Raw genomic sequence first — 14457 nt, forward strand, 5'->3', positions numbered from 1 at the left:
ACCTCTTTACCTGGCCTCTCAGGACTGCTGGACTCCAAAGGGTAATGCTCTGGACAGGAGTCCTGGCCTACCACAGTGAGGCCTTCATGCCCCCAAGTCCAGCTCTGTCCAGCACAGGCCCATGTCATCCTTGTCCTGGTGCATGTGTGTCTGAGATGGAGTGAACTCTGATGGCCCAGAGCAATCATACCACACAGCCCTAGAGGTCAGGGTCTGCTCATGGCAGGGGCTGAGGCTTCCTATAGGAAGGTTGGTGTATCTGAGTGACCCCACACATGCTCAGGGCCTTGGCATAGACTAGCATCCCTCTGCAGAGCTGTTTTCTCATGGGTGTGTCTGACCTTATGAATGTCAGCAGTGGTTTGTATGCCTGGGGTTGGCCTATGTGTACATCAGCCTCTGTATTTATCAGAAGGGGCTCTGTGGACCTCATGATCTCAGGAGCTACCCAAGAACGTGTGGGTGCAAGTCTGCATGACTGGGAGTCGTGGGACTTAGTGGCTCCTTGTTCCAGTCTGGGTGAGCCCAGAGGATTTGCACCCTGGCCTGCCCATGCCCCCTCCATCAGCATGGAGCAGCCTCTGCCTGGGCCTGGCTGTTGCTCTGAGTGATGGAGGCTGCAGGTGTTCACTCTCTCCTCAGATGGGTCCTGTGTGTGATTCTGCAGTGCCAGCCAGCCTGTATCTCAGCATCTCTGTGTCCCTGCAGCTCTCCCTGCACTATTACTGTCCCCTTCCTCTTTGTCTCCTGTGCTGGGCTCTCCTGCACTCTGTCCACCTCTTCTCTCCATGGCTGGCTCTGTGGGTCAGTTTCCCCATCTCTCTCTCTGCTTATCTTCTGGAGTTGCCTCCATCTTTTCCTACGTTTTAGTGACTATTTCCAGGCCTCTCCACTGCTTCTTTTCTGTTTCCTCTCACTCTGGTATCTTACAGGGGCTCCAGTTCCTCCTTTTATGTCTTCATCCCTGTCCTTCCCCTGCGCTCCTCACACCTTGGATTATCCTTGAACAGCACAGCAGTCACCCTGCTGGACTGGGTCCATCTGCACCTCTGAGGGTCCCTGTGTCCTGATCACCTGTGTTCCTCAGAGCCAAGCACAGACCCTGACATGTAGTCAGTTGTCAATGAAGGTTGGTGAATGTATTCGACCCTGTTTTTCACTTCTGTCATTTGTCTCTCCCTCCCTTTTGCCGTGTCCCTCACTCCCTGAGACACTGAGGTTTCTTTTTTCTGGGTCTCCCTAGCTTCTTCCCTTCTTTACCTTGCTTGGTTCTTTCCTTGGTTGTTTTTGGGAACAACCCTGCTTCCTGCCAAGACACCTTTTATGTTACTTCTGGATCTTGTCTCCTAGGTTTCTGCATCTGCCTCCCCATTTCCGCCTGTCTCTGCTTTCTGAAATCATCCTGTCCTCAAGCGCATCAGATCTCCCAGCGGCTATCTTTCTACACTTCTCTGCACCCAAACTGGACTCTGGCCTTGCACCCCGCCCTCACACCAGATGCTGTAATCCCACCACTGCGGCCTATCCCAGCCCCCCAAATCCTGATGAGCCTTAGCCACGCCCCCGCCTTGGTCCCGCCCCTGCAAGCCTTGCCTTGGCGGTAGCCACGCCCCGCAGCCAGAAGCCTGCTCCACTTAGTCCCGCCCCAGAACGCACCGCGCTCCTACCTGAGGCCTCCGGCCTCCCGCCCCGCCCCACCGCGCCTCCTCCGCGGGCCTGAGCCGCCTACCTGCTGGGTACCGCTCGTTGACCGGCCAGCTGTCCACCTGCAAGGTGGCGTTGCCACCGCTTCGAGTGAAACGCACCACATGGTATTTGCCGTCGCTCACGATGGCATTGGGCTCATCGATGGTAATGTCGTCCGTGCCCACGTTAAAAATCACCCCCACGGTGCCCTGGTCCTGGTAACAGGGAGGTAGAGGTCAGCTACAGACAGAAATCAACTATTCATGCCTCCTAGACATCCATCTGTGGATACCACCAGCCGAACTCCTCAACATTTCACAGCTTCACAATACAACTTGCTCAGGTCTCAACAGTCCAAGGAGGTGGGCAGGCTTGAGCCCTCCACCCTCACTTACAACCAAGGGAGTTACCTAGGCTGAAGTTGGGGGCACCACCATGGGGCGCAAAGCCAAGACCTGGAGCCCTTTCCACTAATCACCTCGGTCTCTTGCCTTTTGGTTCATCCAGAGCATTTGCAAAGAATATTTACAGAGCACCTATGCTATTCAAGTACCACTGAGCCCAGATTGGGATGATCAGCATGGGGCATCAGCATGCCACTTCTGAGCTTCTCAGGGCCCATGCAGTCAGACTGTGGCTGCAGAGGTAACCCAGACACAGACAGGTCTGCAAAAGGGGAGCAAAGAGGCTGAACAATCCTGCAGAGTTCTGCCGGTGGCTCCAGAATGAGAGAAGGAACTTTGCTGAGACCCCAAAAGTGACAGACCTGTGGGTACTGGGTGCATGTATTCTGGTCATCCCCACACAATGCTCTGAGGAAGCTCATAGCACCCCATTTTATCCAGGAAGACACTGAGGGCCAGAGAGGTTAAATAGCATCTCAAAATCTCATAGTTCGCATGAAGGGACCCCCAGGTTTGGACTCCAGCTGTTCTATCTCCAAAGTCAGTGTTCTTACCACTTGCCCACTATTCTGAGATACTGACTCAAAGGGCCTGGGGTGGGGTGATCTGCTGAGGCCAGCTGTCCACCTGCAAGGTCTGGCAAGCCAGTAGAAAGCATACATGGCCCTTTGTCTAACCCCCTATTCCATTCCTCTGTGCCTCCTAGCCACCCAGCCCTGGAGTCAGCCCAGGACTGACACAAGGCTCCCTAGGCCCCCTGGGTCACTCACAGGGTCTCAGCCCAGCATAGAAACACACTATACTTTTGGGGTCTTCCTGAAAGACGGCCAGTCCAACCTGGGCAAAAAGAACTTCCTATATCTAGCAGAGCTGAAAGGCCTGGTGACCTGTGGATGGGGGCAGGGGGTGCTCACAGATGGGGCAGGGGCTCGGGCAGAGAGAGTTGAGGGGCAGGATGTGTAGCTGTGGTTTCCTTGGAGACCCATGCGGTATCCTTTCCCCACTACGGGGTGCAGCTCTCCCTCTCCTAGAACCTGGGACAGTCACACACACAGGCAGGCATACACACGCACACGCCCCCAGTCACACACGCATGCAGCAGCTCTCCTCAAATGCATTAAAACAGGGAAACTGAGGCCAGGCTTGCCTGACAAAGACTATTAGCAAGCCCCACCCATCCGCCACCCACAGACTGACAACATCCCCAGGGAGACGCTCATCATCGGCTCCCCACACACCGTAAAGGGAGCAGCAGAGCCTCCTCATTACTATTGTTAGTAATAATATTACCCAGAATAGTAACAGCCCCTTGGATGCCTCTGAGGGTTCCTCCCCACGAGGCTCCACCCAAGCAGTAATGGTCAAGGGCACGTGCAGTCTGGAAGCCAGCAGCAGAGGGCCAGCCCGGGGAGCTGGAAGGCAGGACGCCTGGGTTCCCTAGGAGGCAGCCAAGCTCTCAGCCGTGTGCTCCGGGGGAGAGGCAGCTCCCCAGAGCCGCTCCCGATGTGAAGTCAGTTGTCACTTCTGTTAAAGTCATTAATTCCTAATTCCCCAATTACCTCATTAGGCGGCGGTGGGGAGAACGCGGCCGCTCCTACAGCAAATAATTATGGGAGTCAAAATTAATTTGGCAAAGTGGAGCGACGCTTTATTAGAAACGTCAAATTGCTTTTCTCTTATTTTGCTGCCGCCTCCCCACTCTCTGAGAGCTGCTAATGACGCTGTGGTGGGAGCTGAGGTGTCACCAGGGGAGGAGGGGGCTTAGGGGCTCCCCTCAAGGGGCTCTGGACTATTTGGTGCCCAACAAGTTGGCCTCTCTGGTGGCCCCTACCCTTTCCAGGCTCCCCGACCCTAGCACGGGGCCTCCCTTCCTCCCAGGCCTCTGCAGCACCCAGGCACCAGGCACCAGGCCTTGCTCCTCCTGGGCCCTGCACCAGGTGAGGCATGGGGGAGGGAAAGGGAGGATGTCCCTTCTCCCAGCCTGGACCACTCCCCTCTCCCCTCTGCCCTGGGACCAAGCACGGAGGCACAGAGCACACACAGACTCCATCCAGGTGGCACGTCACACATGACTGGGGTACAGAGGGCTGCGTGCAGGTGGGCGGGGCCATGCATGCTCTACATGCAGAATGTCAGCGGAGCCGCCTGACATCCCTCTGCCCTCTTACTGTGCTGCACACCTGGGGGAACTGAGGCTTAAGAGTGCGGTGATTTGAATAAGAATAAAGCCAGGAAGGGCAGAGCTGGGATTCAAACCCAGACCATCTGCTCCAAAGCCATGCCTGGCCTCACACATGGACAGAGATAAAGGAACAGCCATCCATGCTCACAGAGGACACGGAACACGGTCACACCCTGCCACACAGGGTGACTGAAACCACAGCACACACCACTCCTCGGGGAAATAGAAACGCATAGCTACATCCTCAACCAGAGACTGGCGGCACCCACAGTCACAGCCGTTCTGTCGACACACAACCATCACGTACCCGGCACCACACTGTCGTCCACAGCTGCACCGTCTCTCACAACAGGCTGCCACTCACTAAGTTAGAGACACTGTCTGTCTCGCTCACTCACAGGCACAGAACTCCCAGGCCTGTCCCAGTGTCCCACTGGCCACTCTTCCCTCTGCACCCTTCCCAACAGGTCTGTGCCTGTCAGCTGCCGCTGCCACCCCAGCCATGCTCTGCCACAGGACTCCTCAGCCTCCTTCCTCCGCACCCCAGTCAGGGGAGAGGTGACTGGGGATCTGATGGGCTGTCTGTGACGGGGGCCACAATGCCCTCCTCAAGCAGATGGGAAGGGGCAGAATCCACACAAGCCTTCTCCCCTGGCTTCCTCTGCCCTCCCACTCTGCCCTCCTTAAAGTGAGGGCAGCCTGCCCCACCCTCGCAGCTTAAGGGCCTGGCCAGGGCCAGCCTGTGGGATGCAGAGAGCCAATGAGGTGGCTGAAAGGGGCTACAAATATGGTGTTGGAGGAAAAGTCAGAGGCCCAGTACTAAAGACTGGGGAGGAGGCAGGGAGAGGCTAAGACCAGAAATGAAACGGAGCAAGGCCAGAGGTTCCAGGCAAGGTGGTGGGGCAAGGTCTGAGATGGGGCGAAGGGCCAGGAAGGACAGGGACCCAGCTGAAGACTGGAGTTAGAGGAGAACCTGGGAGGTGAGGAACAGCTGGTATGGAGGAGGCCCTGAGACACCTGAGACACCTGAGACACGCTGAGAAGGAATGGAGGTCACAGACAGGACAGCGAGGGGTGAGGTCCACGGTGCGGGTGGAGGGACAGAAAAAGGCAGAGCTGGGTGGGACCAGAGGTCAGGGCAGGGATGTAGGGCTGGGCCAAGAGGTCAGTAAAGAGTGAGCTTAGACCGTCAGGAAGGGGCTGCTGGGAGGGCAAAGGTCACAGAAACAGAGGTCAAGGGCTGGCCAGAGGCAGGAGCAAGGTTTGAAGGCAAGGTAAAGAGCGAAGGTAGGAAGTTGCAGGGCAGGGAAATCTGAAGGAGGGGCAGAGCATAGTGGGCTGCTCTAGGTGGACTAGGAATGAGCAGGGGCAGTCACAGATGTAGGGACATTCTGCAAGGCTGAGGAGAATGGCCTGGAAGGCCCTTGACTATATATATATCCTGAAAGGAGAAAGTACACACAGACTCGGGGGTGGGGAGCTGGGCACCTACAAACCAGCTGGGTGGCTCTAGGAGTCCTGGTGAATGGCTGAGAGGTGGGCCAGGTCCTAGAAACAGAACTTCTGTGGGAAGCCCCAAGGAGGAGGGAATGAGGCTCTGGAGGCTCCCCGTGAAGGGAATAGTGGAGGTGCTGACCCACAGCCATGAAGGACATAGTGCACGTGGAGCAGGGCAGGGTGAGACGGCCGGAGCACTTACAATGTGCAGCTGCAGGTAGTCTCCGAGGCCCGAGGCACTGTCCACCCGCACCAGCACAGCGCTCCGCTGATGGGTGCTGAAGCCCACGGCCAGGCGGTCCATCCTTGTGCTAGGCCGGTCATTGGGAGGCCAGGTATAGGTGATGAGCGCTCCCCCCTTCCCAAAGATGTATGTGGTCCCGGCTGCAGAGAAAGGGAAAGGGAGAGAGGGAGAAATGGCATCAGGAGGGTGAGCTCAGCAAGTCCCTGGAGTTGTGGCAGGGCATGGAGACACCAGGTCCAAGGTGTGGGGCTTCCATGGTGATGCCCACAGCAGCCACCAGCCCCACAGTCCTAGGGAACAGTTGGCAGGTGGGTGCCAGGGTGAGAACCTGTGCATGCACAGACAGCTGTAGCTGCCTCATCAAGAATTCTAGCTTTAATTACAGCAAAACAGAGAGGTAATAGAGTGAGTGACACAGAGAGAGAGAGTACCCAGAGAGAGGCTGCAAGGGGACCAAGATGACAAGAGTACCCTGGCCGGAAACTCAGGGGCTTGATTCTGACCAGCATACTTCTCCCAAGGCTGGCAGAGGTGACAGATTCAAGTATGTGTCTCTTTGGGGCCAGAGCTGAGCAGCACCAAGGCAAAAAGGAGCCCCAGGCGATGGCGGGAAGATGAGCAGGGCTGTGGGCAGCTCTGACTCATGGCCCATCTCTGGCTTCCTGCCAACATCTCCCCCCACCAGTCCCCTCCAACCCCCTGGGAATCTTCCTGGTTTGTCCAGGACTCCCTGCCTCCACCCAGGGGTGCCTGGGTCCCAAAGCAGAGTCCTGGAGCCCTGCCCAGAAAGAAAGAGACAGTGGGGAGGGGGACCTGACAGCCAGAGGAGGAAGGAGGCAGAGACAGATGGACAGAGAAGGACAGAGAGGGATGTAGGTGAGAGAAGCAGGAGGGTGGGAGCCCAAGATGTAGGCTCCCTCCCCCCGCCCTCCCCCACCCCACCCTCTCTCCCCTTCTCCCTCTCCTCTTCACCATCCGGCTGCCGGGGGCGGGTGTGAGGTCCCTAACGATCTCAGCCCCAAAATAAACCCCATTAGTCGCCATGTTCCCTCCTGCGGGCTGACTGAGCTCCCTGGGGGTGGGGGTGGGGGGCTGGTCACCCAGTTTCCGAGAAAGGAGTCTTGTCTGGGAGGCCTGGAGGACTAGTACTCTGGGGCCTGAAGAGAAGGGAAGGGAAGAGAACAATCTTGCCTTCTTCAGGACATAAACGGAGAAGATGAGATTCATAAAATGCTTAATTAAATAATTAGCCACCAATGATTCCTCTCAAAGCACTTCTTGGGGGGAAAGGGGTTCAAGGAAAAACTGAGCCAGAGAGGAAGAGAGCGGCAGCTGGGGTCTGAGGGCAAGAGCCTGGAGCAGACCGGGAGAGGTGTGTGGCCCTGCCCGTGCCTTACCAGTGGAGAGTTCTGCTCTGGGGTGGGAAGCTCCAGGTTCCTGGGAGGCAAGACATCCTGAAGGGTCTAAGACACTTCCAAGAAGCAAGCAGAAGCCTGCTCAGCCAAGATGGCAGCCAAGCTGGTAATATAGGGCCAGGTCCCCTCAAACACCCCAAGGCCTCTCACATTAGGCACTAAGGAAGCCCCTTGTAGTTCAGGCAATCAGGTGAAAGGGGGCTCTATCCCCAGGAGCTCCTAGATCCCATGGGAGAGGGGGCTCTGGTGTGCCTTGGAAGGATGCACTATCCACAAACCCAGGGGGTCGCTGAGGCAATAACAGGGGGCTGCTGCCTGGGTCCCAAAGAGGGAATCGGGGCTGGGGCAGCAGAAACTGTGAGACCCCCTACCGCTTCCCAGAGCACCTACCATAGCTCTCCACCTCCCCAGACAGGGCCAGAGTGAGACAGGACCCCAGGGCTGGGCAGGCATGAAAGAATCACCCGGATGTCTGATAACTGACAGCTCACCGAGTCTATGGCCCAGAAAGCACCCAGGCAGACAGAGGGAGCTCACCTGGGCCCCTCCAGACACAGGTGTTCTTTCTACCTGGGGACCCTGGAGGCACAGTGGTAAAGGTTGAACCCGCAGGAGGGGCCCCACGTCTAGGGTGGAAAGCTGGCTGGGGGCGGAGAACACAGTGAGCCCCATCTCCGCCCCAGTGCAGGTCACCTGCCTGGAAAGGGCTAGGCCTCAGCCGGTACAGTCTCTCCACTCCCAACACTGCAGCACTCCGGAAAATCGGCTGTTTCCATGGCAACCGTAATACCCAGGGTCCTCCCTCCCCCCTCCACTCACAAGCTGCACGTCGAATTTGGTGGGTGAGGAGGGCCAGGGGAGCTGAGATGCTGACCTTCCTCAGCACACGCGCCCGCCCTGACCAGAGGCTGACGCCTGTTCACCCCTGGGCTCAGGGCATTCCGCAGAGGGCAGTTTTATTGGGGTCCTTGGTCCCCTCACACCAGGAAAGGAAACTCCATCTTCCTGCCCCCAAGCCCACCCCCTCCCGGTCTAGGGGAGAGCGGCAGACCCCTCCTCCAGGCTTTCCCGCTGGATAGCAAACAGCACAGCGCCACGGGCAGCACCATGGACAGCGCCATGGCCGGGGCCCCCGGCCTCCGAGGAGCCGGCACGCCGGCGCCTCTTTGGGCAGTGAGGCTGGAGGGATCAGAGGCACGTGCCACCGCCCAAGCCCCAGGCCCCACAGCAGGCACCTCCCCTGTGACTCACGCCCAGACCGCACACCCACACACAGGCCGCGACGCACCGGCAGCACACAAAGCCCCAGCGTGGAGAGGCAGACTCCAATCGAGACCGGCAGCCGGAAAGATGGCGGTAGGCGCACAAAGAAGGCCATGGCGGGCGGCGCAAGGGCAGGGGCCCGCCGGGCGCGGGAGAGGCCCGCGGCGCCCGATGCCCGCGTCTCCCGGCCCGGCCTCCCCCGGGATTGATCACCCAGCTGTTCTCGCGCCGCAGCCAGTTTATTACGCTGGGCGGGCCTGTTAAAGCCTCCGGGCGTTTATTACACTGGGGGGACCAGGGCGGAGGGACACTTCTTGGGCAGAAGAGGTGAAGGATGAATGGTTTATTGGGCTGGGACGGCAGTAATTACCCTGGGGAGACATTTCTTTCCCCAGCACCTCGGCTCCCGCCCGCGGGCGCAGAAGGCTCGGCAGGGAGGAGGCCCAGCAGAGGAGGCGGGGCCTCCACCGGTCCCGCCCCGGACAGCCGCGCTCGGAAAGCACCTCCCGCCGCTCAAGCCATCGAGCTGTCCCCTGCCCTGCCCCAGCTCCCCCCCCCCCCCCCCCGCTCCCCGCCCCAGCAGGCATGGCTGGCCTTCCAGCAGACATGGAGTCCAGGACATTCTCCCACACCTAGAACTCTGGCAACCTCCTGAAAGGGTTCCGGAGTGAGAAGGGTGGTGCAGCCCAATTGTTCTCACCTGCCTAGGAAATCACTAGTGTGTGGAATGGTCAGTTTGAGCCTTCAAACATTTCCAGGAGTACTACACCCCTGAAGCCCAAGACAAGAGAGTCTGGCCAGACACAAGGTCTCAAAGGCCAAGGTTGGCACTTTCTGCCCACACCCAACATAGTCTGCAGAAACTGATTGCTCCAGTAAAACACTAAGGCTGATCAGAATCCAGTAAAACACTCCAGTAAAACACTAAGCGATCAGAGTCTTCCATACAGTCCACACACACCTGCATTCTAGAAAAAAAGTCCAACTGACCATGAATAATGGTTAGTGAACCCACAACATAATCATTCCATGTAAAACCATCCCATACATTCCTGTCCCCAGGGCTAAAACTACATGGGCAGACCCCCTGTGTGCCTGTGTCCCCACAGCAGTGGATGCCGTGATAGAAGCCTTTTGGAAGATCTAGACTTGTGAGAAGATAAATTGTCCTGCACAATCCCAAGAAGACCCAGACTAATGTAGGTGCTCACACCCAGTACCAGATCTTTCTGTAAAAACCTCCACAACCCAAAGAGAAGATCTCCACAAGTCCAAATCCCTGAGCTCAGCTTTCTCTTGGTTTAGAATCCCAGAACATATCCCTTCAATCCTTAACCTCATTCTTGGCCATAAACCATGCAGAATGAAATCCAAGCTAATACTCATATCCAGAATCAAAATATATGCTGAACCCCTTTGTAAACTGGAGCAGTAAATCCAGAAGCTCTGGAAACTACAGACTCAAAACTGAGCTGGGATCGAGCCCTCCTTTCCTGGCACATGAGGGCACCAGAAATGAAGCTTGAGGATGAAAGCTCCTCCAGGATTTTGAAACAAGAATTCGGAGGGCATATGCCGGGTGCAGTGGTGTACTCCAGCGGCTTGGGAGGTTGAGGCAGGAGGACTGTGAGTTCAAAGCCAGCCTCAGCAACTTAGCGAGGTCCTAAGCAACTCAGTGAGACCCTGTCTCTCAAAAAAATATTTTAAAAGAGCTAGGGATGTGGCTCAGTGGTCGAGTGCCTCTGGATTCAATCCCTGGTAATAAATAAATAAATATGGGGTGGTCAAGGACCAGAAGATTGTCACCTCCTCTTCTCATTTTTAGGACCCGGGTACACTGGTCTTCCCTCATCCCATAGTAACATTGGGTACAGAAGTGTCCATGGCATCTGGCAGGTGAGTAGGGGGTATTATGTAACAGCAGGGGCTGGGGCTGGGAGGGGAAATGGGAGAAAGAGGGAAGAGGAGATGAAGAAGGTGGGTTGAAGCCCAGTAGCACTCTCTGCAGGGAAGTGGAGGCACAGATGAGGAAAGAAGGGGCGCCCCCACACAGGGGGTCTCTAGGAGCCTCGGGGCAGGAGGAAGGCTGAGCAGAGGTGGGATTTAGCCACAACAGGTGGCCTCCTTCCTTCCCTTGGACCTTTCTTGTGACCCTCCTTCTTGGCCACCCCACTGTCACAGCTGCCCCATTCTACCTCCAGCACTTTCCATGACTATCCCACTGTACCCTCCGGCTCTTCCTTTACTTCCGCATGGCCCTGGGCAGTCACTGGCCCTTTCCTTCCTCTAGCCATCTCTGACACAATCTCAGTGCCAACATTCCATAGGTTCACACACACAGACACACACAGAGCTGTGCCTGTGTCCATGCAGCATCAGAAGCCAGGACAAAAAAAAAAAAAAAAAAAAAAAAGCCTTCTAGAAGATCTAGATTGTGAGAGGATAAAACATCATGCACAACCAACCGAGGGAAGCCATGGCCCAAGCTCTTACGCTCTCTCCCTCTGCCCCACTCTTGCTCCTTGACTGAGCCTTGGGCACTCCAGCTCCTGGGCCCTCCAGTCAGCCCATCACCCAGGGCCAACACCTTTCTCTCCTCTGCCTTCCTCTTTCACCCCCTCTCCTCTTCACTCAGCAAAGTCCTTCCCCAGTGGACCTGGCTCCCTTCCTATCTTCCCCTTTATGCCTCACCTCCAGGCCCGAAAGACCAAGGCCTCCCGGAGAGCAACACCAGCACCTGGCCTCAGAGGAGCAGAAGACAATGAAGAGGGGCAGGGTGTGGGGAAGGCCAGAGTCTCGGGGAGGGAAAAGGACTTAAGATCAGGAGCAAGGTTCGTGGTGGGGACATGGAAGAAGAAACTGGGGAGCACTGCAAGGAGGAGCCCCCCCCCCCAGCACAAAGATTAGATAAGGGACAGCACCTTGGAGAAGAGAGAAGAAAGGAGAGGGGTCCTCAGGAGCTGCTCTTGGGGAACTGGATGGAACAACAGTAGACAGAGCTACAGATGAAGAAGGAGAAGGGAAGGACCAGAAAGGGGCAGAAAGCCTGGAGACAGCAGGGCAGGAAGGACGGCAGCTGGAGGATGACAAGAGGAGGCAGAGGTGAGCAGGGAACAGGGAGGCAGGGGGCACAGATGGGAAGTGATGGGGGGGTAGAAGCCCAGGAAGGAACAAAAGTGAGAGAACTGATGAGGGTCCAGGCCGGCAAGGAAGGGAAGCACAGAAATGGGAGGCCACCCTGACACAGTGAAGACTGCTGAAGGCCATGGTGGCCAAAGGTGGTTGGAGAATGGAGGTGTCAGAGTACCCAATTGGGAGGTGATGGGGACACAGAAGCGGAAGGTGAGAGTAAGGGGAAGTGATAGGCGTTCAGGAAGAGGTGATGAGCATACAGGAATGGGATGGGACAGAGGTACAGAAAGGGGAAATAATGGAGGAATGAAGGTGGAAGAAAAGGTGAAAGGTGATGAGGGATGTGACACGGAGGTGAGAGGTAGAGATGGAGGTGATGAGGGTACCCCATAGAGGGACAAAGTTCAGAAGTGGGAGGTGAGGTGGAGTACAGAGGAGGGAAGTGATAAAGGAGAAAGCAGGTGACAGGGACCAAGATGAGGAGAGGTGGCATACAGAGAATCTTTGGGGCCTAAGATGTGAAGGGCCCAAGATGGGACGGGAGGAAGGGTGGAAATGAGAAGTGGGTAAGGCAGGAGCAGAGGGGATGGGACCTGAGAAGGAAGGGGAAGGGCTTGGAGATGGAAGGTTGCGAGGGGCTGGGAGAAGCTGTGGTAAGTGGACAGTGACAGAGGGGTGACAGGAGAGGGGAGGGGGGTCTGGGAACACAGAAGTGCCAGGGCTGCAGAGGGAGAGACGCTGGGGGTCAGAGGTGGAAGCAGGCACTGAGATGAGGAAGCCGGGAGTAGACACCTGAGATGAAGGGGACAGGAATGGGCGGACATGGGACAGTGTTGGGGTTGCCTGCCCCAGAGGCAATGGAAGGCAGGTAATGGGAAAAGAAGGGAAGGTTGCCAAAGGGACAGAGGGGGACAGAGACAGATATGAAAGGCAAGGGCAGAAGCAATGGGACATGTCAGAGGCAAAGACGACAGATGGGACAGAGGCAGGTGGGAGGGGGAAGCGACAGACCAGCAATGGGAAGGTGAAAGTGAGGCAGAGGTGGAGGTAAGACAGATGGAGAGGTGATAGGGGCAGGATGGAGGTGATGAAGAGGGAGATGGAAAGGATGGAGGAACGGGCGGGGAGGCGATGGGGGGCACGGTGGAGACGGCCAACGTGGGGACAGGCGGTGCAGGTGAGGTGTGGAACCAAGTACTGAAGGGAACCGAGGGGCAGTGGAGAGCTGGAGGGGAGGGTGGGGCCGAGACCGGGGAGCCAGAGATGGGCGCCGAGGGGCTGGCGGGCGCGCGGCCGGGGTGAGGCCCGCTGGGGTCTGGGCGGTGCACCCGGAGGCCGGATCGCGGCGTCACTTACCGTGCCCGCCGCGGGTGAGGAAGGGCATGCGGTTGATGGCGATGGGCACGGTGCCGTGCTTGCTGTGGAAGTGGTGGACGTGGTGGGTGGTGCTGAGGCTGGACGAGACCCGGGCCCCCTCGGCCGCCCCCAGCAGCAGCAGCAGCAGCAGCAGCAGCAGCGGCAGAGGTGGCGGCGGCGGCGGCGGCGGCAGGGGCCCGGCCAGGGCGGGGGGGCGGCGCGGGCACCCCCCCGGCCCGCTCCCCCCAGGGGGCATCTCGGCCCGGGGGCGGCCGCCTCACAGCCCCATGGCCGGGGGCGGGGACGCGGGGCTGCGCGGCCCCGCGAAGCCCCCCTCCGGCTCCGAGCTCCGGGAGGGGGGTGGGGGCGAAGAGAAGGAAAACCCGAGCCCGAGCCTCAGTCCGGAGCCAATGAAATCAACTGGATCCTGCCGGGGAATCCGGGGTCCGCGGAGCGGCGGTGCCAAGGCCCAGGACGCCTGGGTCCATCGCGAGGAGCTAGGGGTCTCCCCGCATGCCGGCGGGGTCGGCGCGGCGCAGGGGGCCGTCAGAGACCAGCGGGAGGGGGCATGGTGCCGGGCGGAGAGGGACGGGAGAGCAGGGGCCACGCAGGGAGGGGAAAGGGGGGAAATCCTGCGGAAAAACCGAGCGGGGCGGGGGAGGGTGCGGGCTGGAGGAGAGAAGAGGGACGGGGCCGGCTCCCCGGAAAGCGCGAGGCCGACGGAGACTCCCGGCCGCGCCGCCGCTGCCGCTGCCGCCCGGCGGAGGCCGGGGGAGAGGAGGGAGCGGCCGGGGAGGGGGGCGGGAGAACGGGGAAGGGAAGCAAATCCGGGTGAGGGGGGTGAAGGGAGAGGAGAGGAGGGGAGAGGAGAGGAGAGGAGGGAGCGGGGCTGAGCAGAGGAAAGGCGCGAGCCTGCGAGATTCCGGCGGAGAGATGGAGGCAGCGGAGTGTTGCTGCAGAGGCTGCGAGGGCTGGAAGGGAGAGGGAGGGAGGGCGAGAGGGAAGGAGGGAGGAGGGGCGGGGAGGGGAGGGGGAGCGCGGGAGGAGGAGGGGGCAGGGCGGAGGGACCCGAGCGGCTCCCGATCTGCGGGCGGCGCTGGGCAGCTCCGCGGCGTGGCACCTGGCTAGCCCGCTCGGCGCTTGCCTCTCCTCTGCGCGCGCCCCGCCCCTCCCCCGCGCCCGGGCGCGCGCTCTCCACCCGCACCGCCCCCCTCCCGGAGAAGGGGCCCTGCTGAATAATTGAACAGGACTGAGGCTAGCGAAAGAGGCCGCTCTCTT

The 14457-nt window shown here is 58.8% G+C and overlaps 1 protein-coding gene across 14 annotated transcripts in view; it reads right to left on the minus strand.

Annotated features, from left to right (window-relative positions):
• NRXN2 (neurexin 2) overlaps positions 1–14457 on the minus strand; it is a 95358-nt gene that overhangs the window by 20528 nt on the left and 60373 nt on the right. For all 14 annotated transcript variants that reach the window (XM_081261048.1, XM_081261047.1, XM_081261046.1 and 11 more), the window contains 2 exons: positions 5972–6153; positions 1730–1901 (listed from right to left, as the gene is read on the minus strand). In XM_081261048.1, the coding sequence (XP_081117174.1) occupies positions 1730–1901; positions 5972–6153 (354 nt within the window). The remainder of the gene's footprint in view (positions 1–1729; positions 1902–5971; positions 6154–14457) is intronic.

Source organism: Spermophilus citellus (assembly GCF_964194105.1).
Source record: "Spermophilus citellus genome assembly, chromosome: 2".
Classification (NCBI taxonomy): domain Eukaryota; kingdom Metazoa; phylum Chordata; class Mammalia; order Rodentia; family Sciuridae; genus Spermophilus; species Spermophilus citellus.